The sequence below is a fragment of the Manis pentadactyla genome, chromosome 9 (assembly GCF_030020395.1).
Source record: "Manis pentadactyla isolate mManPen7 chromosome 9, mManPen7.hap1, whole genome shotgun sequence".
Taxonomy (NCBI): domain Eukaryota; kingdom Metazoa; phylum Chordata; class Mammalia; order Pholidota; family Manidae; genus Manis; species Manis pentadactyla.
Window position 1 is genome coordinate 51888936 of NC_080027.1, and position 24720 is coordinate 51913655.

Genomic DNA, 24720 nt, shown 5'->3' on the forward strand with positions numbered 1-24720 from the left:
TCTTTTTGTTGATGTGGTGGATGATGTTGATGGACTTTCGAATGTTGTACCATCCTTGCATCCCTGGGATGAATCCCACTTGGTCATGGTGTATGATCCTTTTGATGTATTTTTGAATTCGGTTTGCTAATATTTTGTTGAGTATTTTTGCATCTACGTTCATCAGGGATATTGGTCTGTAGTTTTCTTTTTTGGTGGGGTCTTTGCCTGGTTTTGGTATTAGGGTGATGTTAGCTTCATAGAATGAGTTTGGGAGTATCCCCTCCTCCTCTATTTTTTGGAAAACTTTAAGGAGAATGGGTATTATGTCTTCCCTGTAAGTCTGATAAAATTCTGAGGTAAATCCTTCTGGCCCAGGGGTTTTGTTCTTTGGTAGTTTTTTGATTACCGCTTCAATTTCGTTGCTGGTAATTGGTCTGTTTAGATTTTCTGTTTCTTTTTGGGTCAGTCTTGGAAGGTTGTATTTTTCTAGGAAGTTGTCCATTTCTCCTAGGTTTCCCAGCTTGTTAGCATACAGGTTTTCATAGTAGTCTCTAATAATTCTTTGTATTTCTGCGGGGTCCGTCGTGATTTTTCCTTTCTCATTTCTGATACTGTTGATTTGTGTTGACTCTCTTTTCCTCTTAATAAGTCTGGCTAGAGGCTTATCTATTTTGTTTATTTTCTCGAAGAACCAGCTCTTGATTTCATTGATTTTTTTCTATTGTTTTATTCTTCTCAATTTTATTTATTTTTTCTCTGATCTTTATTATGTCCCTCCTTCTGCTGACCTTAGGCCTCATCTGTTCTTCTTTTTCCAATTTCGATAATTGTGACATTAGACCACTCATTTGGGATTGTTCTTCCTTTTTTAAATATGCTTGGATTGCTATATACTTTCCTCTTAAGACTGCTTTTGCTGCGTCCCACAGAAGTTGGGGCTTAGTGTTGTTGTTTTCATTGGTTTCCATATATTGCTGGATCTCCATTTTGATTTGGTCATTGATCCATTGATTATTTAGGAGCGTGTTGTTTAGCCTCTATGTGTTTTTGAGCCTTTTTGCTTTCTTTGTACAGTTTATTTCTAATTTTATGCCTTTGTGGTCTGAGAAGTTGGTTGGTAGGATTTCAATCTTTTGGAATTTTCTGAGGCTCTTTTTGTGGCCTAGTATGTGGTCTATTCTGGAGAATGTTCCATGTGCACTTGAGAAGAATGTATATTCTGTTGCTTTTGGATGTAGAGTTCTATAGATGTCTATTAGGTCCATCTGCTCTACTGTGTTGTTCAGTGCTTCCGTGTCCTTACTTATTTTCTGCCCGGTGGATGTATCCTTTGGGGTGAGTGGTGTGTTGAAGTCTCCTAGAATGAATGCATTGCATTCTATTTCCCTCTTTAGTTCTGTTAGTATTTGTTTCACATATGCTGGGGCTCCTGTGTTAGGTGCATATATATTTAGAATGGTTATATCCTCTTGTTGGACTGAGCCCTTTATCATTATGTAGTGTCCTTCTTTATCTCTTGTTACTTTCTTTGTTTTGAAGTCTATTTTGTCTGATATTAGTACTGCAACCCCTGCTTTCTTCTCGCTGTTGTTTGCCTGAAATATGTTTTTCCATCCCTTGACTTTTAGTCTGTACATGTCTTTGGGTTTGAGGTGAGTTTCTTGTAAGCAGCATATAGATGGGTCTTGCTTTTTTATCCATTCTATTACTCTGTGTCTTTTGATTGGTGCATTCAGTCCATTAACATTTAGGGTGACTATTGAATGATATGTACTTATTGCCATTGCAGGCTTTAAATTCGTGGTTACCAAAGGTTCAAGGTTAGCCTCTTTAGTATCTTACTGCCTAACTTAGCTCGCTTATTGAGCTGTTATATACACTGTCTGGAGATTCTTTTCTTCTCTCCTTATTCCTCCTCCTCGATTCTTCATATGTTGGGTGTTTTGTTCTGTGCTCTTTCTAGGAGCGCTCCCATCTAGAACAGTCCCTGTAAGATTTCCTGTAGTGGTGATTTGTGGGAAGCAAATTCCCTCAGCTTTTGTTTGTCTGGGAATTGTTTAATCCCACCGTCATATTTGAATGATAGTCGTGCTGGATACAGTATCCTTGGTTCAAGGCCCTTCTGTTTCATTGCATTAAATATATCATGCCATTCTCTTCTGGCCTGTAAGGTTTCTGTCGAGAAGTCTGATGTTAGCCTGATAGGTTTTCCTTTATAGGTGACCTTTTTCTCTCTAGCTGCCTTTAAAACTCTTTCCTTGTCTCCTTGATCTTTGCCATTTTAATTATTATGTGTCTTGGTGTTGTCTTCCTTGGATCCTTTCTGTTGGGGGTTCTTTGTATTTCCGTGGTCTGTTCAATTATTTCCTCCCCCAGTTTGGGGAAGTTTTCAGCAATTATTTCTTCCAAGATACTTTCCATCCCTTTTCCTCTCTCTTCTTCTTCTGGTACCCCTATAATACAGATATTGTTCCTTTTGGATTGGTCACACAATTCTCTTAACATTGTTTCATTCCTGTAGATCCTTTTATCTCTCTCTATGTCAGCTTCTATGCGTTCCTGTTCTCTGGTTTCAATTCCATCAATGGCCTCTTGCATCCTATCCATTCTGCTTATAAACCCTTCCAGAGTTTGTTTCATTTATGTGATCTCCTTTCTGGCATCTGTGATCTCCCTCCGGACTTCATCCCATTTCTCTTGCGTATTTCTCTGCATCTCTGTCAGCATGTTTATGATTCTTATTTTGAAGTATTTGTCAGAAAGACTGGTTAGTTCTGTCTCCTTACCTGGTGTTGTCTCTGTGATCTTTGTCTGCCTGTAGCTTTGCCTTTTCATGGTGATAGGAATAGTTTGTAGAGCTGGGACAAGTGATGGCTGGAAGAACTTCCCTTCTTGTTGGTTTGTGGCCCTCCTCTCCTGGGAGAACAGCGACCTCTAGTGGCTTGTGCTGGGTAGCTGCACGCAGACAGGGCTTCTGCTTCCTGCCTGGCTGCTATGGAGTTTATCTCCGCTGTTGCTGTGGGCGTGGCCTAGCTTGGGCAGCTACTCCAAAATGGTGGAGTCCCGTTGGAGGGGGAGCGGCCTGGAGGCTATTTATCTCCGTAAGGGGCCTCCGAGCTCCCTGCAGCCCAGGGGATTAGGGTGCCCAGAGATCCCCGGATTCCCTACCTCTGGATTAAGTGTCCCGCCCTGCCCCTTTAAGACTTCCAAAAAGCACCCGCCAAAACAAAACGACGACCACAAAAAAAAAAAAAAAAATTTTTTTTTAATTAAAAAAATAAAAATATAAATAAAAAATGGCCGCTCGTTTTTCTTTATTCTCTGGCGCCAGTCTCAGGCATCTGCTCACTGGTCTTGCTGCCCTGTTTCCCTAGTATTGGGGTCCCTATCCCTTTAAGACTTCCAAAAAGTGCTCGCCAAAACAAAACAGCAAAAAAAAAAAAAAATGGCCGCTTGCTTTTCTTATGTCCTCCGGCACCAGGTCTCAGTACCCGCTCACTGTTCTTGCTGCCCTGTTTCCCTAGTATCCAGGGCCTCCCACACACGCACTGTGTCTTCGCTCTGGTCCGGATGGCTGGGGCTGGGTGTTCGGCAGCCCTGGGCTCCGTCTCCCTCCCGCTCTGCCTGCTCTTCTCCCTCCGGGAGCTGGGGGGAGGGGCGCTCGGGTCCCGCGCGGCCGGGGCTTGTATCTTACCCCCTTTACAAGGCACTGGGTTCTCGCAGGTGTGGATGTGGTCTGGATGGTGTCCTGTGTCTTCTGGTCTTTATTCTAGGAAGAGTTATCTTTGTTATATTTTCATAGATATATGTGGTTTTGGGAGGAGATTTCCGCTGCTCAACTCACGCCACCATCTTGGCTCCAGACCTCTAGTTGTTTATTTTTTCCAATATTTTTTATTTTCTGAAATATTAATAGTGCTAGGATTAAATAATCTAATAATTTAGAGAGTGAAAACCCAAAAACCTTATTTGAATAAGTAAAACTATTACATTCCTGACAGCCTGTATGGATTATAAACCTAAATTTTGCTCTGATGTGGTATCCCATTCTAATCTTCACTTAATACCTCATTCTTCCTTATGTCCCTTTAGCTCTTAAGTTTTTTTCTTCAAGGTTCTTCCTTTAATCTCTTCTCTCCTCTCCAAGTGATCTGTGGCAAGAGACTACTTAGAAAAAGATCATACATCAAGAGTTTGCTAGGAGGTTGGGAAAGGAGGTCTGCTGGAATGGAGTGGAGGAAGAATCTTAAAAATAAAATAATCTTTTAATTCATAGAAGTTAGGACACCCGTAATTGTCACTTATTAAAGTAAAAGTGCACAGTCTGAGTGCAGCTGATACATTTAGTAAATTTCAGTCAGCAAAAATATTCACACCGTCAATTTAATTCTTTTTAATCTCTGGCACTATACTAACCAGGGTAACGTGCTAAGGCGTAATTTCTTAGTTCATAGCCACTCTAATACCAAGACATAGAAAAAGTGGATTTTAAAGTTTGCAACCATAGATTATTTGTAATAACATTGAAAGGAAGAAAATCTTGAGAGAAAAATGGGTTGACATTAAGTTCAGTGTAAAGAAATTCCTTTGTAATGTTTCTAAATTCTTTACATTAATTTTTTTCTTAGAAAAATGTGAATCTTTATAACTTGGAATTTTGTTTGCTCTTGTTTTCTACATGCTAATGCCATCATGAATATATACCATCAATTATATGCCTTGTTCTGTGCTTTTTAATAAGAAACACCTGGAAGTATTTTTTTTATAAGATAAAAATTGTGATGTTAACTTCAGAAAACTCAAGTTTGACTTAGAACTATTAGGAACGACAAGAAAAAAGGACAAGATACTTTAAGAGACAAACATGCCTTCAGTGGGTTCTGAGATTCTTTAGACAGAAGAACTATGTTGACCTCTTCTAGATGTTCCTAGCAACGAGCCTATCTTTGGAAGAAAAATATGTTTTCAATGTTTTTATCCTAATATATTTTACCTTTTGAATAGGACGTGGTTTTATTCTTATTTTGCTTTGCTTTTTCAAGGATTCTTCCTTCAGGCTTTGTTAGAAAAATCTAACTTTGTTTCTACAGTGAGTATAGACAAACAGAACACATTCTTAGTATATATAGTATCAATATAACTGTTGCTTACCTCCCTGTATTTTCCCAAGTGTAATGTTGTTATGAATTGTCCATAAAGTAAGTAGCTTCAGTTTTATATTTTACACCTTTTTTTGTAATTCGTTAAATTTTTCTTCTAAGAACTCTGTGCCCCTCTACTAGTTCACATAAGATATATTAAATGTTTCCCAAGTTAACATACTTTATGCTTTTCTCAAACTTTGCACCTACTCTCTCTTACCTGTTTTTTCTTATTCATCATTAAACTTTTGACTCAAAAATTGTTCTCCCTTCCCTAAATTATGATGTATCCTCCAGACACCTTACCTTAATGTTGGGTCTAGTACTTAAATGGACACCCTCCCCACTACTACCAACACCACGTCCTTGCCAATGAGTGCTTACATGAGATTAAATTTAGTTAGGTGTGGTTTTGTTTTATATTGCTCTCCAAAGCCAACCCCAAAACTCAGTGGCTTGAAACAATGATTAATTTGTTTGCTCACAATTCTTTGGGAAGCATTCTGGGCAAAGGCTCAGCTAGTAGTTTTTCTGTTCCGGGTAGTATCACCTACGATCATTAGTTGGCTGCATTTGGCTGGTGACTGGCTTTGGATGGAATGTCCAAAAAGGCATTTCTCACTTATCAGGCACCCCAGTGCACAATGTGACCACTTTCGCTCTTTGTGGATTGTTGGGTATTCCTCACAACATGGTGGTCCCAGAGTAACTGGATTTTTTTGTGGTGACTGGCTTCCAAGAGGTGCAAAAGCAGAAGCTGCTGATTTCTTAAGGTCCCACCTTAAATCATACAGTGTCATTTCTGTCACATTCTGTTGGTCCTAGCTGCTCACAAGGCCAGCTCAGATTCATGGGAAGAGGAAAAAGAAAGGAGAGAAGTAAGCTAAGAAGTTTTGGTCATCTTTAACTTACCTCAGGATGCTGCTGCTTTTTTCTTTGGGCATAAGTAGGATTAATCAGAGGTAGAGCCCCAAATAATAAGAAAGATAGCTACCCTACTTTCCCAATTCTAAGAAATACCTTTTTACATTTAAATATTCTGTGTATCTGCATGTTTAATATAATATTATAGAGGTTTTTTCTTATAAAGCTGTTGCAAAATTATTGGAACACCTTACTGATAATATCTGAGAACTGAAAAAATAATTTTCTCTTATCAGTTCCCAAATTGGGGGTGGAAGGGAAGAGAGAGATTTCACCTCAGTGTGATTAGTGATATCAATAGTGATATCAAAATTTAGATTTAGTCCATGGATGATAGCCATATATTAGATTAAGTTAGAAATTTAAAAAGGGGCCGGAAGGTTGGGTATAAAGTTAAAGGATTTACAAGTGAATTAGAGCTTAAAGGAAGAGTACAGCTTCTGTTTGTTTAAATTATCGTAGAAATGAATTCAAGAGTAAAATGTCATTAGCCCAGAAATTCTGCTTATAGGAATTTTAAGGAAACAGAAAAATGTGTAAATTTTATGTAGGTTTTCATTACAGAGTTATTTCTAAAGCATAATTAAGTCTAGCCTAAGAGTCAGTGAAATGGAGTTGTTAGAGCACATTATTATTAATCCATGTAATTAAATACTATTCAACTGTTAAAATGAGTTAGAAAAAGTTGGACAGGGAAAGATTACATGATATGTTTGTAGGTCAAGAAAGAAGTTACAAAACAGCATCTATATTCTAACCCAATATTTGTGTTTTTAAAAGTGTGTGTGTGTATGTGTAGGAAAATATTTGGAAGGATATAGACCAAATAACAGTTATCTGTGTGTAATGGAATTACAGATGATTTCTACTTTTCCTTTATATTCTTCCTATTTAAAAAGAAAAAAGAGGGCAAATTACTTATATGCAATGCATGGAAAAGAATGCTCTTGTCATTAAAAAGAATAAAAGAGACAGCTGAGATTTAATTTTGTATTTATTATATTATATTTACTCTTTGGATGAGATTCCTTTGAGGATAATTGTCCCCACACTTTTGGGTAGAAGGAGAGAAAGCTGGAATGCCTGTATCTTGTGCATATATGTATATATGCACATACATACATTGTGGAAAGAACCAGGAACTGCTTATGCCTGGCCATATGATGTTACTACATCACCTTTCTTGTGTATACTGCTATGTCAGCACTTCTGATTTCTGAATTTTTTGGTAGAGTCATCTATCTCAGACCATCATCTCCAACCTGTCTGAAGCTTTAAAGTCTGGCCACTATAGTATTTTTACCTGAAAAACTTGAATCTACCTCTGAAGTAATGCTACTAAAACTAAAATTGCATCTTTTGTAGTTGAAATTTAGTTTGCATTGCTCATTCTCTTATAATAAATCAGAGTTTAAAAATGGTCCACTTTATGTTTCTCAGTTTGGGATTAAAATGTCTAGAACAATCCATTACATATTAATATAACACCTAAAGTTTATAGATAATGTTTTTTTTTCCTTTCTGAAAAATGTATTATCTTTTATTATCTTGGGTATATTCTATAGAAATGTATTTTCCTTTTCACTTTTAAATGTTTTTATTTAGTAAACATTTTGATGTATCTGAAATGCAGTGTTAGTCAATCTGTTTTATAAACATTATACTTCTTTTATAGCAGGTTGTTTCTGTTCTAAATGAATTGGACTAACCTTAATTTAAATAATCTCTTATAAACCCCAAATAGTATGTGGTAGAAACAAATTGTAATTGTAATACCCCACCAAACAAAAAATCCTGTGGCTATCCTATCCTCAGTACTAGTTAGTGATAATAATTCTAATACAAAAATGGCTAATTTAGAAGCAATAAAAGATTGGAGTTAGTATTATTGTAAAAAAGAGGAAAGAAATAAATTGTGGTATGTAGCACCAGTTTGTACAGTTCATATTTCTGAAAAGCCTACTATGGTGAGATGGTATGGTGAGAGGTCCCCCAAATAAATGAATGCTGCAGTTAACTTAGAGGGAAAGCAAGAGATTATATGATCAGATTTATATATTAAATACTATTCTGGACTGGAAAAAGTTAAGACTGGAAGAAGGTAAACTTCTCAGGAAGCTATTGCCATTATCTTGGTGTAATAAGATTCTAGAATAGAAAGGAACAAAGCAGGCAGGAGTAAAGAGAAAGGGGATAGTTCAAGATATCCAGAAAGTAGAAGTGATAGAATTTGGTGATTTTATTAGGTGAGGAGATGAGGAAGATGCTCAACTATCTGGTTTCAGTAGCTGGTAGAATGATGACACCCTTCATTGAATTGGGCATTACAGAAGGACAGTAAGAACTCCCACTGATGTTGCTGAAGCCTACTGACTCTATGGAAAGTGGAAAAGAAAAACTGTCCTTCAACAGCTTTGAGGAAGGGTGTAGCTTTTTTTAGAATGTCTCCTTTAAAAACTTTTGTGTTGATAATTAATGAGTTTTGCACCAGATGAAAAAGAAGGAAGGAGCATTGTGACCCTTAACTCCCTTCTACATTGTAATTGGAAGTTTTTTTCCTTGCTTTTCCTTCTCCTTCTGCTGGCTGGTTTGTTTGGATAAGCCTGTCAGTTCCCACCACATTGATGATGGGGCTTTTGGTCATCTGGTATATAGGTACAGCAGTGTAAAGGTCAGAAAGGCCTGGTTGCCTATGGCCCTTAGTTAGGGTTTTGCAATCTTGAACAATTGTCACTGCATTTCTACACAGTCCGTTTCTTTAGGAAACCCAGAAATGTTTGACTTAACTGCTAGCATAGTAATGACACAATTTAAAGAATCAGAATTTATTATTTTCAGTCAAAAATTACTCAGGTATATTGTCATCATGGCTTGTTGACCATTGATTTACAACCTTGAAAGGCAAAAGCAAATATCCACAGAGTGACTCTTGATTCTTAAATATGTCCAGTTTTTCTAAAGCAAACATATATGTTACTTTATATAATTGACATATCCTTTAGAGTGTGTTTCAGGCATAACAAAACAGTAATACTAGCACAGAAAAAATTTTGCAGGATTTTTAAACTTTTAGTCATAGAAAATATGGCTAACTATAATTGTTGCATTTTCCTTTTAAAATAAATAAGTTTCTTTTTTTGTTTCTGTTTTTTCATTTCAGATAGACAATGCTGCTGAAGAACCTAGAGTCTTATGTATAATACAAGATACTACTAATTCAAAGACAGTAAATGAACGGATCACTTTAAACTTACCGGCCTCTACTCCTCTCAGAAAGCTCTTTGAAGATGTGGCCAACAAAGTAGGCTACATAAATGGAACCTTTGATTTGGTGTGGGGAAATGGAATCAGTACTGCTGATATGGTAAAACCCTAGACTTAAAGCATCTCTTTTAAGTTGCTAATAATATTATAGTCATTATTGTTGTTATTAATGAGTGTATTCAATCCTTAATATATTAAATGAGTATATTAAATCCCTCTTTAATAGCATAAGCAAAACTATAAAAACTACATTAAGAACCCACATTCAACTCAATTATTAGATCCCTTTTTGTCCCTTAGCATTTATTTTGGATTCAACATTTACTTATCCTAAAGTTTACATGATGTCATTTTGTTAGTTTTTTTATTCATGTAAGATGACTATTATAATATTGTATCAACTAAAGAAAATTTTCCATTTACTGAATGAAATGATATTTGTTAATAGTTTTAAATGAAAAAGACATATAATCACATGTATTTTATAATCTGATATTTGGGAAAGAAAAAATATTGATGGAAAGAGGAATGGAAGGATGTATACCCAATATTAACAGATTATGTACCAGATAGAATGGTAGGAACCTGATCAAGAAGTTTGGTGGTACCATGACTACTTCTTCAAGGATTTCACTGTCCATTTGTAGAGACAGATGTATCAATAGATAATTACACTAACATGATGAGTTTACTATGAGTGAAAAGAGGAGGGATTAATCAGTTTTGCATGGCAGAGGAGCAAAGGAGACTATTAAATTGGATCTCATCTGTACTATTAGAGTAGTCAAAATAGTCTTGTTTCCTGTCTCTCAGTCCAAATTCACACTGCATACTGCTGTTAGATTAGATTATCTTCAGTCATTTTCAATCATAATATTCATGTCACCTTCCAGTTCAGGAACCTTAAATGACTGCTCACTGCCCATTAATTAAAAATCAGATTCTCTGGGTTAGCATTCAAGACAAGTTTATAATTACTCCTTTAAGTCTTTGTAATCTTTACTCGCAGATGGTGGACTAATGTATTTTCTTAACTCAAATGTCCATAGTTTTCCATCTCCATGCTTTTGCTTATATTGCCTCTTTCTGTCCTGTGCCATTTGCTGCCCTTAAGTGTACCAGGTAAATACATCTAATGGCAAATGAAATTGAATGTGTATCCCTGTGGTATTTGATGGGCATAATTTTAATTGGCTCCATAAGAGAATCAGTTTGATGTTTTGATATGTGTTTGATATTGCGTGATTTGCCTTTAAAATTCATGGTATTTTCTTTCTATTCTGTAATATATTTGTGGTTTTCTTTAAGTATAGAACTGTGTTTTAAATTAATCAACTTTTCCCCTCTGAAACTGATCAGTAACATTGGTAGTCCAAAAAGATATAAAAAGAGAAACAGTATTTAATCTGAAATCAGGTAGTTGCACGTTATATCACCATGGAAGTTCTAGTGTTGCCTTTCTTTATTATGGCATCATTAATATACAGTCACATGAGCAACATTGTGGTTACTAGATCCCCCCCATTATCAAGTCCCCCCCACATACCCCATTACAGTCACTGTCCATCAGCATAGTAAGATGCTATAGAGCCACTACTTGTCTTTGTGCTATACAGCTTTCCCCTTACCCTCCCCCACCCTCATTATGTGTGCTAGTCATGTTGCCACTTAACCCCCTTATCCCTCCCTTACTCCACACCCTTCCCAGTCCCTTTCCCTTTGGTAACTGTTAGTCCATTCTTGGGTTCTGTGAGTCTGCTGCTGTTTTGTTCCTTCAGTTTTTGCTTTGTTGTTATACTCCACAGATGAGTGAAATCATTTGATACTTGTCTTTCTCCATCTGGCTTATTTCACTGAGCATAATACCCTCTAGCTCCATCTGTGTTGTTGCAAATGGTAGGATTTGTTTTCTTCTTATGACTGAATAATATTCCATTGTGTATATGTACCACATATTCTTTATCCATTCATCTACTGATAGACACTTACTTCCATTTCTTGGCTATTGTAAATAGTGCTGCAATAAACAAAGGGGTGCATATGTCTTTTTGAATCTGGGATCCTGCATTCTTAGGGTAAATTCCTAGGAGTGGAATTCCTGGGTCAAATGGTATTTCTATTTGTAATTTTTTGAGGAACCTCTATACTGCTTTCCACAATGGTTGAACTAATTTACATTCCCACCAGCAGTGTAGGAGGGTTCCCCTTTCTCCACATCCTTGCTAGCATTTATTGTTGTTTGTCTTTTGGATGTTGGCCATCCTAACTGGTATGAGGTGATATCTCATTGTGGTTTTAATTTGTATTTCTCTGATGATTAGCGATGTGGAGCATCTTTGCATGTGCCTGTTGGCCATCTGAATTTCTTGTTTGGAGAAGTGTCTGTTCAGATCCTCTGACTATTTTTTAGTCAGATTATTTGTTTTTTGTTTGTTGAGGTATGTGAGCTCTTTATATATTTTAGATGTCAACATCTTATTGGATATGTCATTTATGAATATATTCTCCCATACTGTCAGATGCATTTTTGTTCTACTGGTGGTATCCTTTGCTGTGCAGAAGCTTTTTAGTTTGATATAGTCCCGCATAGTCATTTTTGCTCTTGTTTCCCTAGCCCGGGGAGATATGTTCATGAAAAAGTTGCTCATGTTTATATTCAAGAGAGTTTTGCCTATGTTTTCTTTTAAGAGTTTTATGGTTTCATGACTTACATTCAGGTCTTTGATCCATTTTGAGTTTACTTTTGTGTATGGAGTTAGACAGTAATCCAGTTTCATTCTCTTACATGTAGCTGTCCAGTTTTGCCAACACCAGCTGTTGAAGAGGCTGTCATTTCCCTATTGTATATTCATGGCTAGTGTTGCCTTTTTTTAAAGGATAGTTCTCTACTATATTATATATTTACCCAAGTCCTGTTTATCTTTTACTTTTAAGAAGCCTTACTTAATGTTTCCTTATGCCACTTTAAAAGTAATCTTTCTCTTTGTCTTCTGTTGCACTTTTTCTTCTACAATGCCATTTATCATTGTGTCCTTTTATTGTGGTGATCATTCATTTATGTCACTCCATTTGGTAGAATCTAAGTATCTTTTTGCCTAGAACCTCATAGTATTTTTTATCCTCCACAGATACTCCTGTTATACACTCAAAAAGTATGTGCTAAATTAACATCCGCAGTAGTTTCAATTAGCTCTGTGTCAGGACTGCCTATTTCTCTTTCTTCAATTATGACTGTTCTCAGTTCTGAATCTCTGTATTTCTTTTTTGGGGTTACTATACATTTCTATTAAGTATACTGCCACCTGCTTACTGTACAATGCTGCATGAATGCTTCTTTGAAAACCTAACCCATTTAGCAACCTACTTACCTTGTATACACAGAAACGTTTATGAAGGTAAAACACCTATATATGTATGTTTTCTAGCTATATCATCTGATTATTTATATCCTGCCAGAGAATGTAAAGATATCTTTCCTTCTTCCATATGGGTTCTCTTAGTTTCAGATTTTCTATGTCCTGTTTTTCTCTGATTTCTAGATGTAAGCCAAGAGAGATAATGTAAGTTTATTATTTTATTTACTTAACATTTATTTTGCACTTACTCTGTGCCTTGTATTTGTCTGATACTAGGCTTTATACAAGTATAACCTCATGTAATCCTTACAACTATACTATGAGGTAGGTGCTGTTTATAGCCTCATATGAGTGAGGATACTGAGTCATGGGGAAGTGAAGTAACTTACCCGAAGTCACACAAACAGCAGTTGGCAGAATCTCTTACAGTTAATGTTTTTTGTCTTCAATGCCTATACTTTTATATGTTAACTTCCTAAAAATAAAGGCATTTCCATAAAATAATTCCTTCTGAGGAGACATTCTTCATGTCTTGAAACATTAAGATTTCTTAATGTAACAAAACAGTTTTAAAACAAAGGAATAAGATGTTCATTTCATCCTTCATTTTTCTCAGCAGTAGAGTGTAGGTGAGTAGTGCTTGGGGCATGCAGAGCTCCACCGCTCATCCACCAGCTAGAGTGTATCAGAATGACAAGGCTTGAAATTGCAATGCCAGAGAAAAGAGTTAGGTAAAGACCAAATATCTTAGATGTTTAATTTTCAAAGAAGTGATCATCTCCATCCCCCTGGAATCCTCTGGATACTGGTAGTGGACTTGGAATAGGTATCATTTATGGGACAAACTTTTCCTTAAGGGGTGTTTCTGAAGGTGCACATTTTGTTATATTACATGATTATTTTGGTTGGGTTGCTTATTGTGTGCTTAACTAGGAATTCTTATACGTATATTAAAAGGTCTTTTTACAGGTTTCCATTATGTAAAATTATCTTTAGTTAATTTTCATGAAGATCCATTAATACTATATCGTATATTTTGAAGAACATAGAAACACAAATGTTCATAATTCTTTCTGTGTGTGTGTGTGTGTGTGCAGTATTTGTCATTACATCTTAACCTTTACCTTTTCTTTTTTAGTTTTTTAGATGTTGGGAAATGTGAACATCTGGGATACCTGTCAGTATATGTACTGTCACTGGGCTTAGCATCCCAATTCATGAGTATATGAATTAATTCCAAGTCTAGATTACCAGAATCTTTATTTAAAACACTGTTTGAGCCCAGTAATTGTAGAGATGTGTCTATTTACATATTTCTTATATTTTATTATTACAGGTAATATTTCTCAATCTGAGACATTTTATTTTATTCTTGTAGGTTCCATTGGATCATACCAGTGACAAGTCTCTTCTTGATGCTAATTTTGAGCCAGGAAAGAAGAACTTTCTGCATTTGACAGATAAAGATGGTGAACAGCCTCAGATACTACTGGTAAATTATTTAGAAAGCCCTATATTCATAATTTTGGAGCACTGTCATCTATTGCTTAGGAAGCAGTTTTCCAAAGGAAGGAGGAAAGATATGATTTATGATTTATGTATAATAAATTATTTCCTTTATGTTTATTATAAATGTATGTTAACAGGGTTAATACTGGGCACCATAACCCTGTTTGTGTATATAATCTGTTGTCACTCAGGGAATGTGGCTTGCTGTCTTTAAGACCACTACCATGATAGAAATGAAGGTCAGTCAGGAAAAGTTAAAACACTACAAAGCACTCCCACTGTATTTCAGTGGCCTCTCCTTTGTTTAAGTATTCACTTGGTTGCTGTAAGTCTTTGGTAGTTATGCTCAGATTTTTTGGTATTTTGTGGGAGGGACAGACCCCCAGAATTCTCTACTGTGCCATTTTTCACTCCCAGTTTTTCCCCTCACCCTTTTTTTGGTTTGGAATGACTAGCTTACCAGTTATATGCTTTATTTGTACTATATTAGTGTTTGCCCTAATTCATATTTCAGTAGGCTTTCCTGTCTGGTCCAGTGGCCTTGGAGATCATCTACTCCAGTAACTTCCAATTTGAGGGGCATTCCTTTAAAAAAAACTGAAAAAACTTGGTCTGATTTACCTTTCTGTTTTATAAACTGAGGAAAATAAGGTTCACAGAGTTTGGATATTTTTCAGAATCCTTCTATTCAGTGAAACTTTATTCAGGAAAAGTTCTTCTGTGTGGTGCTTTTCATTTAGAAGTCTCTTGTGAGTTAGAATGCTTCTCTGAACAGTAGACAATAATTAAACACAGGAAATCCACACTGAAGCAATATCAAAATACGTTGTTCTCTGACGTTCCTTAATCTTATTATTTATATTTTTATGATATGGGAAGATTTTGATAGTTGGGTGACATTGAAATCTAAATTAGCTATTAATTAGGTAACTCTGGATATACAGTTTGGGAATTGATGTTTTAAAATCCACAGTGATTACTCTTAAGCTCTATCTTAATTGTTTATGCTTATTTTATATCCTTTATCCTTTCTGACATCTTCCTCATTGATCGGATGTTTCCTTTTGGAAACAGGAGGAATCTATCCATTTCATCCAACACCTGCTAGAACTACTTGTTAAGGATGTAAAAATGAATGATAGATTCCCTCATCAAGGAGTTGACAATAGTACTTTTAATTTATTAGTACCAAAAATCTCCTTCTCTCAGTAGTAAACAAAGTTTGAAAGAGAATTAAAGAAAACTGAGAAAGTAACAACTTTGGAAGGAGATATGAACACCTCCCTAGTCTTTTATATTGGGCATCTTTCAAATATTTCTACAGGATATGGTGAGGGTTTACATTCCTTTGAATGTCTTGGTGGTGACAGTAATTGTAATGCCTCAGCATTTTTTTTTTTCATTGCCACAGCAATTAGTATGTCTTTTTTCATTGTTTTAACAACATTTGCTATTCAGTAAATAATTGGTTATGCTGCATTTCAGGAGGATTCCAGTGCTGGGGATGACAGTGTCCATGACAGATTTATAGGTCCACTTCCAAGAGAAGGTTCTGTGGGCTCTACCAGTGATTATGTCAGCCAAAGCTACTCTTACTCATCTATTTTGAATAAATCAGAAACTGGTAAGATTTATTATTATTAAGGTTGTTGTATTTTCATAAAATCATAGAGCAGTAGACCCAGAGTAACCCTTAAAATCTCAAGCGTAATCCCCTCATTTTTTGGATTAGAAAATTGAGACCCAGAACAAGATCACTAAAGCAGAAGTCTGAACAACAGCATGATTTTCCTTTCCCTCCATTCATTATTGCTTTTACTGTTTTGTTTCGGCCACTGTTTAATAAATACAGCAAAAAAAATTGAATATTTTATTTTGAAGGAAGACTTAATTTTGATAATTTTCCAGTTTGAATTTAATCTTAAATTTTTCAAGTTGACTTCCCCTGAAAAGGAGCGTCTCTGTTACCTACTTTTGGATTAGAATACTCTGGGAGATACTTCTATTTTGAAGCAGATGGGCCAGGCTTATTTTATTAGACCTACTGTGTTATCTTTCAGTTAATCATATGTTTGAAGTTAATCATATAATTTTAAAAGTCCTATTAACTTTTTTTCAGAACATTATTAAACCTAGATTTTTGAAATTTTTCAATATATTGCGTGAAATTGCTTTATTTATACAAAGGTTTATTTATATATGATTGACTAATTGCCTAAAAATATAATCTAGGTACTTTTACATATCCTTTTATCTTACAACCAATCTTCACAGTAGATAGTATTATTCATACTAAAAGAAAAACAGGTTCAGAGAGGCTTTTTATTGCACACCTAGTTAATGCTAGGTATGACTTCAGAATCTTTACTCTTAGAACTTCAAAACAGATGAGTTTAAATACTACATGTAAAAATCTAGTACAAAAAGAAAACTATAGTGTTAAATTGCAAATTTTGTTTTAATGTGATCTGTAATCTTCCATATACTATTATTTTGTAATTAAATTAAAATATAGAATAATTGCCTCGTGGCTAATCATTTGTGTAGCCTTGATGGTGTATTTGTTCTGGAAAGGGCAGTAAAAGCTGGTCATGGTTGGTACTTTGGATCATTGATATCAGCAGAATTTTTTGCAGCAAATTTACCAGGAATAAAAAATACAAAATTATTTTCTATTTCAGATAATAGATAATAAAGTTTTTTATTACATCTCACATTTTTATTTCTTTAAAAATCATTTGGGTATATTTGTTAAAAAATACAGGTTCCAAGACATTATTTCCCAAAGTACTGATGAAGCTCTTCTGGAGTAGGCTGGATAAGAATTAAGATTCTTAAATACTTGCTTTGTATTCTGACAACCAATTCAGTCCTTTGTGTAGGAGTATTCATAGAACTCCTGCTTTATGCTATGTATTTATATAGCTTTCTGATACCTGTAAATTCCTAGACTAGAACTTTACTTTTAAAAAATGTTCTTTCTCTGATTATAAAAATGTAATACATGCTCATTTTCATACTCTAAAATGAAGAAAGTGAAAATCACCGACAGTACTAACACAAATGACTTTTAGTGATTTTGCTTATTTTTCTCATCTTTCCTCCATATATGTGCTTGTAAGAAAATCAGAGGAATCATGTTGCAAGCATATTTTTAATCAATATTTTTTGCTTAATACTATATTTCAATGCTATTAGTTTTTTAATTTAGGGTTTTAAATGGCTGAAAAAGTAGTTTTATTGTATGGTTTAGATATTTAGTTATTATTGATATCATGATTAACTTTCATGTACATACATTTTTATTTTTATCTCTAGTTATTTCCTTAGGGTAAGTTCTCCAAAATTGAATTACTAACTTGACATTTATTTTAAAAAACTTTAGAGGCCTTTGATATACATTGCCCTGTAATCACAGTCTTCATTCCTAATTATTGTTCCTTACATACCTTTCTATTCAACTCCTTTTCCCTGTCTATACATTTTCCTCCAGTGTTCTGGGGGTTCCTCTGTTCTTTCCCTATCTGACTTCTTTATAATCACTCTGTATACTGCCTTTCTGAATTAAAATAGTCTATCAAAGGAGTTGTGGTTCAAAAATTTTGTTAGTGACTACTGAATTTTTATTTTCCTTAAGAAATTATTATAAATCTTAGCACTATGTAAAAATGTTTTCATTGAGAAATGCTTTCATGATTTCAGCTCAGACTCTAGGATCACACTTCTCCATAAAGCAGTAGGCTTGGGGTCTATTTACACATTACTTCTTGTCTCTATTGCCAACCAACTCTTTCTAGTAGCCAACCACTGTTGATAGGAGATGGTTGGTGGCGGTGGTGGGTGGGGACAGGGCTGTCGTGTGTGTGAATTTTGAGGAATAAAGAATGGTTGAAGACTTATGTAGAATGTAGACTCACAGGTGACTAGAAACTATGTGACTGAGATGTTTCATCATTAAATCCATGATATCTGTCCTTGACCAGTTTCTTTAACAATTATTTTACCAATTCCAGGATTTGGCCTGTTTGATTTCTACTTCATTACCTATTGGTTCTGTTCAGGATTTCTTTCTGAAGAGTCTGTTAATTCAGTAGCATTTTTACTAGTCTCACTAAAATCTTCATACATGTAGAAAGTAGTACACTTTTGTGAGACACTGTTCATTCTGTGTAAATATGGTACTGAATCAAGTACAAAAGACCATATGGATTTCTGTGTGATTTTTATCACTAATCAACATAGAGTGATGGCAAAATTGTTATTAAACCTCCTTCTCCTGCCACCTTTTTTTAAGCCCAAAGAAAGGAAACAAGATCACAAATAAATGATACATGATTTGTTTACAGGTACACAAAGGACAATAGCAGTATTCATTTAGCTTTTAAGGCTACAGGCAGAGTGGTTGTCCCTGTCTGTTGAGGAATGGGAGGAGAAGATGGAGAAAAAGGCAAATCCCAGACAGCTTCAGCTGAGCAGCAGCAAAACTGTCTTGGTCTCCTGCCAAAGTGCCATTTGTGGGGAAGAGTCTGTTTATATGAACTAAGAATGAAATAATACTTCTCATTGTTAATAATCAGACCAGATACCATACAAATTTGTGTCACTTATAAGTCATATGCACTGCCCCCATATGTGCACCTGCTGCAGGGCTAAGTAGTGGGATAGAAAGATAAATCAGATTTGACCAGTCTGATGGGGAAGGCATATATAAATAAGTAGGTCATTACAAAACAGTGAGATAAAGGCACTGATACAGATTAAAGACCCAGTGCTCTGAGAACAACTCAGGTGGAGGGTGGTTATGAATTGAAGCAGTTTATAATAATGTAACAATGTAGAGTGCAATGTATAAACACAGTGTTCTTAAAGATGAAAGGCAGTAGAAATCAAAGTGTGAACCTTAGTCTGGAATGAAAGGTGGGTACCTATAGGTGTGGATAGTGTGGAATCTACTCCTGTTTTTCACAGCTGATTAAGGTTCATCATGTGTATTTGTTGGTCCTTTCATCATCTTCTTTGTCAATTTAGTTATCCTCAGAGCCTACCATCTCTGAAGACATTTTTCATAGTTGTTGGGGAATTGAAAAAGTATTTTGAAAAATTTCAGTGAATACCTTTGGCATCTGTTGAGAAAAATTTTAAGTTTTTTTGTGTGTGTCTTGTATGGGGGGGATTTTAGCCCTGGGCAAGTTCACTCTGAATTTGGTGAGATTGAATAACAACTGAAAGTTGGTGATTAAAGGGTTTATAACAAGCTTTTGTCTCATGATGGCAGGTCTAGTGGTAGAATCACGTCTAGTGGTAGAATCACATCTGCGTCTGCCAAGTTTGCAGTCATCACCGTGTCTGCCTCCAGGCCTCTCCTCCACCTAACTCTCAGGGCAAGAGCGCCAGGTGGAGCTCCTTATATAGCAACACTGACAACTATGGCTCACTGCCAGCAGGTGTGCAAGCATGCACCTGTGAGCAGTGCACATGTGTAATGGGCAAATAGATTAGGGTCAGGTGAGGATCCTGGACATTTTCCTTACATTTTGAAACAACCAAATCATTCAGTATTGAGTGGGAATAAGTAAGTTTGATTACTAAGCAAAAATATTCACATTTTGCTCAAATAAAATGATGTGTGTACATGTATCTCATAAATTGGGCCTGAAGTTTGCTTCAAAAGAGAAGTTCCAAAAATGTTCTCAACAGTGGTAGCCATATCCAATTAGATATATAAAACTAAGTGCTTTTAATCTTTCACTTGAATTTTTAATTCATATAAATGTCTCCTTTCCCTCTCCCCCTCACTTCCTCTGTTCTTTCCCTATCTGACTTCTTTATAATCACTCTGTATAGTGGACTGATTTGTAAAAGCTCATACTTTATAGGCTTGTTAAAATAGAAGTCACTCTTGAGTTTTTTTGTAATGAATTTATCTCACGTTATTAATTCTTCATGGATATTGGTTCTAGGGCCTGATGACAGGGGTAACTGGTTCAGTTCAGTCTTCCAATATTGGATGTGTATGTTATTTAAAGTGAATATGTTTGTACTTCTCCATTTTAATCCACAACTTTTAGATTTGGGGAACAAAGATTATTTTTATGCCAGTTAAACATACTATATTACGTAGATCCCTCTTCAAATTTTATTAAATATATATATCCATAGATATATCCATGTGTATCTCTGGACATATAAACAACACGTCCTTTTTCTGAGAAACAAGCTTTACATAGTACACATATTAGAAAAAGGATCTTTCTTAGGCATTATTTAAAAAATTGAAATAATTTCCAACTGAGTAACTTTAACCTGTCAATTTTTATTGGAAATAAATTCTTAGGTTTTTATTTTATTTTTTAATGTAAAAATATTGATCTATGTATTTTTGTTTTTTCTTTTTAAAGGATATGTGGGATTAGTAAACCAAGCAATGACTTGCTACTTGAATAGCCTTTTGCAAACACTTTTTATGACTCCTGAATTTAGGAATGCATTATATAAGTGAGTATTCAAAAAAGTTCTATAAATAAAAATGACTTAAGAATGAAAATACAGTTTTTAACAAAATATAATAAATCTTCTTGCACTTAACTTGTAAGATTTGGGGCACTTCTCACTTCATAAGACACAACTTCTTACATAGTATTTACAAAAAGGATCTTAATGAGAGATTGGCATATAAAAAAATTATTGGGGAGTGAGAATTAGAAGTACATAGACAACAAAGGATAAAATTAATAAGATTTACATTTGGAATAAATTGTTGTATTTAAGCTTCCCTCACAGTTTTAACACCCTTAAGAAGAAATATGTCATCTGCTTTTTGAGATATTCTGAATATGTAAACCATATTTTTTCCCCTTCTCTATTTAAGAAACAAAGTTGTCTTTTTAAAGTTATAAACTTTGTTTCTAATTAAGATAATGCAACTGTCCTGTGTTTGTGTATGTGTGCCCTTGTGTATATGTTTCTAGAAAACTGTATGTACATCAGGTCCTTTAAAATGCTGTGTGAAGGAAGTTCATATTTAAATAAACTCTGAAAGTCAGAGTTTTACTTTTAGGAGTATTCTGTTATAATACACTTAATATACCCTTGCTTTGTATATTTTCTTTAAGGTATATGTAACTTTTATTTTTTAAGACATTTTAAAGTACAAACTAACTGATTTTTTCCCCTTTTTTGTGTTACTATTGAATAACATCTTGAAATTACTATAAATATGTATTTGAAGTATTTTTGAGACTTTAATACTAGTCGTATTGCTCAAACAACATTAAATTACATATTATATTCATGTGTAAGCTTATCATCTGAATTTGCTTGTAAAGATTGACATGTTTTTTTATTTAGCAAGTATTTGTTTACCTAGTAGTATTTATAGGTGCTTAGTAATAGAGATGGAGTTAAAAATAAGGTCTTTGTTCTTGAGTAATATACAGGTAGCTCCACAGTAGCAATATGTATGTGTATGAAATCGTTTAAATAACATTTAAGGACAACTAAATTCCATGAGAATTTAGAGAAGTGAGATTAATGAAACTTGGAGAGGGGGCTTAGCATAGAAAATAGAACTTGAGGTAAGTATGAACTAGGTGTGGTTTGGCCAGATTGAGAAGAAAGAAAGTGCATTGCAGACAGGAGGTCTTCCAGGAGCAAAAGTAAGTAATAGGAACTGCTACCAAAATGTTAGTTATTACTAGTGTGTATCAGATGCTGTTTGGAGTACTTTACATTGTAGACTCATTTAAATTGTATGGCAACTCTATGACTTAGGTGCCCTTATTATCCACATTTTACAAAGGAGGTAACCAAATGCACAGACAGGTTAAATACTTTGCCAGAGGCCACAATGTTAGAAGTAACACACCCAGTAGATGCCAGAATCCATTACTCTATTCTGCCTGTATTATAGCTGATGTCAGTAAGTATGTCACAGGGGCCTCCAGAATATCAGCATAACTGGAGTTTTTGTCAGAGTCCTGAAAGATGATGTTAACAGGTGGATGGATTCTAGAGCCTAACGGTAAAACTGGAACAAACTGAATAGTCATGATAATGTCCTGCTTTGGCGAGTAGGGCATAGGAATGGGGATCCTGGGAGCTTTATTAACCATGAATTCTAATATCCTGAAAGTGGTCTATAAATTTATAGCACTGTGGAGAAGAATAAGAGCATATACAGGACTATCCATTCAGCAAACACATGCTGGATACTTAACTGTGTGCTAAGCACTCTTTTAGGCACAGGGATTATAGGATTTACAGTGAATAAGACAAGAGTCCCTCTCTTAGACCTTTGATAGGTCAGCCTCTATAAATAAGCTCATCTCATACACTGTCGAATGCCATGAAGAAAATAAAGCAGGGCAATGTGGAAAGAGTACCTTTCAGGAGGTGGGGTGGTAGTGAGGATGGGCATCTCTGAGGAATTATCTTCTGAATAGGCTTCACAGGAGCCAGGTCTGTGAAGATCTGGAGGAAGAATATTCAAGGCAGAAAAAATTTCAAAGGCCTTAAAAGGACAAAAGAAATCCATTGTGACTGGAACCCAATGAGTGAGGAGGGGGAGTGAGACATACTGTTAAAGAGGAAGGCCCCAAATGCCTTAATGTGAGAATAGAGTGCTGTTTACTGCAGGTGGAGAAACAAAGCCTGAAAGCCAGATGCTGTTCCATAACGCAGAACTAAGAAAGGAATGGTTCCTTGAAAAGGGTAGACCTTGCTAGACTACAGACAGGGTAGCACCATCATGAAAGGCTAGAGTTCTGTTTGTTTATTTTCTTCATTCATTGTATAATAGCCAACAGAGAATCTACCACTTTAGATTTAGAGGCAAGTAATGTGTAAAATACAGTGTTTTATATAGTACAGTGTGCAGGATTAATTTGAAAGATAAGGAGCCCTGAAGGAATCTGTTGTAAACCAGGCATGGATAAATGAGGGTCAGAATGCAGATGGTGGCAGTGATTCTGATATTTCATATTGAAAACTGGTATGACTTAGTGACAAATTTTATTTAGAAGTAAAGGAAAGGGGAGAATCAAATATGGCACCAAAGTTTCTTACTTTTAGGTGACTGCAGTAACAGCAAGTAATAGCAAGATTTAAAACTTAAAAGTATTTGTACCAAGAGTAAAGGACAGGTGAGAATTCAGTTTTATATTACAGTCGTTTCTCCCCAATAGTGAATTTCCTTTTCAGGAAAGTTAAGTGTAAGTCCCTTCTGTTGAGGAGCATAAGAATAAAAGAGGGCCAGGATTATAACAGATGTCAGATAATTAATGGAGGTGTTTGCAAGGAAGCTTTGAGAAGAAAAAAGTGAAAGATACTCTACTGACATGTGCGAAGCAGAAGAGAGCTCCAGTGCGTAAAATGAGGGTCAGGATCACAGAGCTGCCACATCTAAGCCCTATGCAAAGCACTGAACGCTTTAGCAGAGGGCTCTGCCACAAGAAGACAAGCCTTTTAGTTCATTTGTAAACTGCAGCAGAGGAATATTAATGTCCCAGCCTCCTTTTGGTACTAAAAATCTACTAAGGAAGTAGAAAGTAATAATAATCTTATTTCCAGTTCAAGATATAGAAAATCATTAAAATTATCCTACTTTAATATTTTGTCTTTGGCATTTTATTGAATATAAAATTATTTTAAGGACTTTTGTGGATTCACTACCAACTTTACTCCCCTAGGCTTATTTTTCCCATGTGATCTTAAGCTCTTTAGTTACAAATTTGGTTGATACTGAGACAGTCCCTGTAGCTACGGCTAGACTGGTGTTTATCCAGTTTGTGAGGGTAAAAATCTTATCTGGGTTAATTTATTACTTTAAGACTTCATTATGGAAAATTTCAGATATCTTAAAAAATAGTGAAGTAGTGTAAAGAATACCTCTGTATCCATCACCCAGCTTTGAACATTATCAACTAATGATCAGTCTTTTTTACTTAAAACCCCCCAACTCTGATTACTTGGAAGCATATTCCCATCAGATTGTCTGGAAATTTTATCTCAGGTCAGTGCTAATTTTTCCCTGATTGCCTCATAATTTTTTTTACAACAATCTGTTCAAATCAGAATCCAAACAAGACCCAAGAATTGAAATTGATTAGCAAGACTCCATCTATTTCATGTATTTTTAATTCTCTTGTATCTTTTTCCTCCTTGTAATTTGTTCCTTGAAAATATATATATTGAAAACAGATGTCATTTGTCCTTCCTATTGTTTTCCACAGTTTGGGTTTTGGTGGTTGAATGCCAGTGTCATTTAATACTATTCTGTTTCCCATATTTGGGGGAAATTAGGAATAAGAACAAGAGTCTTGATCAGGTTCAAGTTCAGTGATTAGTTTTAAATGAGCTTTGCCTTGTATTTGTGTTGCCTTCTTGTGACTTGTTAAAGTCTAAATTTCTTCTGAATTTATGAATTGGAGAGACTGTTTCATTAGATATTAAGAGCTTCAATTAGTATCCAAATTCTGTATAGCCCCCAGAGTTAAGATCTTAACATTTTTATGATGTTAATATTAATTATGCTTTAAAGAATACAA

At 35.2% G+C, this 24720-nt stretch overlaps 1 protein-coding gene across 4 annotated transcripts in view; it reads left to right on the top strand.

Moving 5' to 3' along the window:
• Window positions 1–24720, top strand: part of USP47 (ubiquitin specific peptidase 47) — a 139164-nt gene that overhangs the window by 52499 nt on the left and 61945 nt on the right. For 3 of the 4 annotated variants that reach the window (XM_036918024.2, XM_036918025.2, XM_036918026.2), the window contains 4 exons: window positions 9208–9411; window positions 14046–14159; window positions 15662–15800; window positions 20575–20671. In XM_036918024.2, the coding sequence (XP_036773919.1) occupies window positions 9208–9411; window positions 14046–14159; window positions 15662–15800; window positions 20575–20671 (554 nt within the window). The remainder of the gene's footprint in view (window positions 1–9207; window positions 9412–14045; window positions 14160–15661; window positions 15801–20574; window positions 20672–24720) is intronic. The other variant, XM_036918027.2, reaches the window with a different exon arrangement.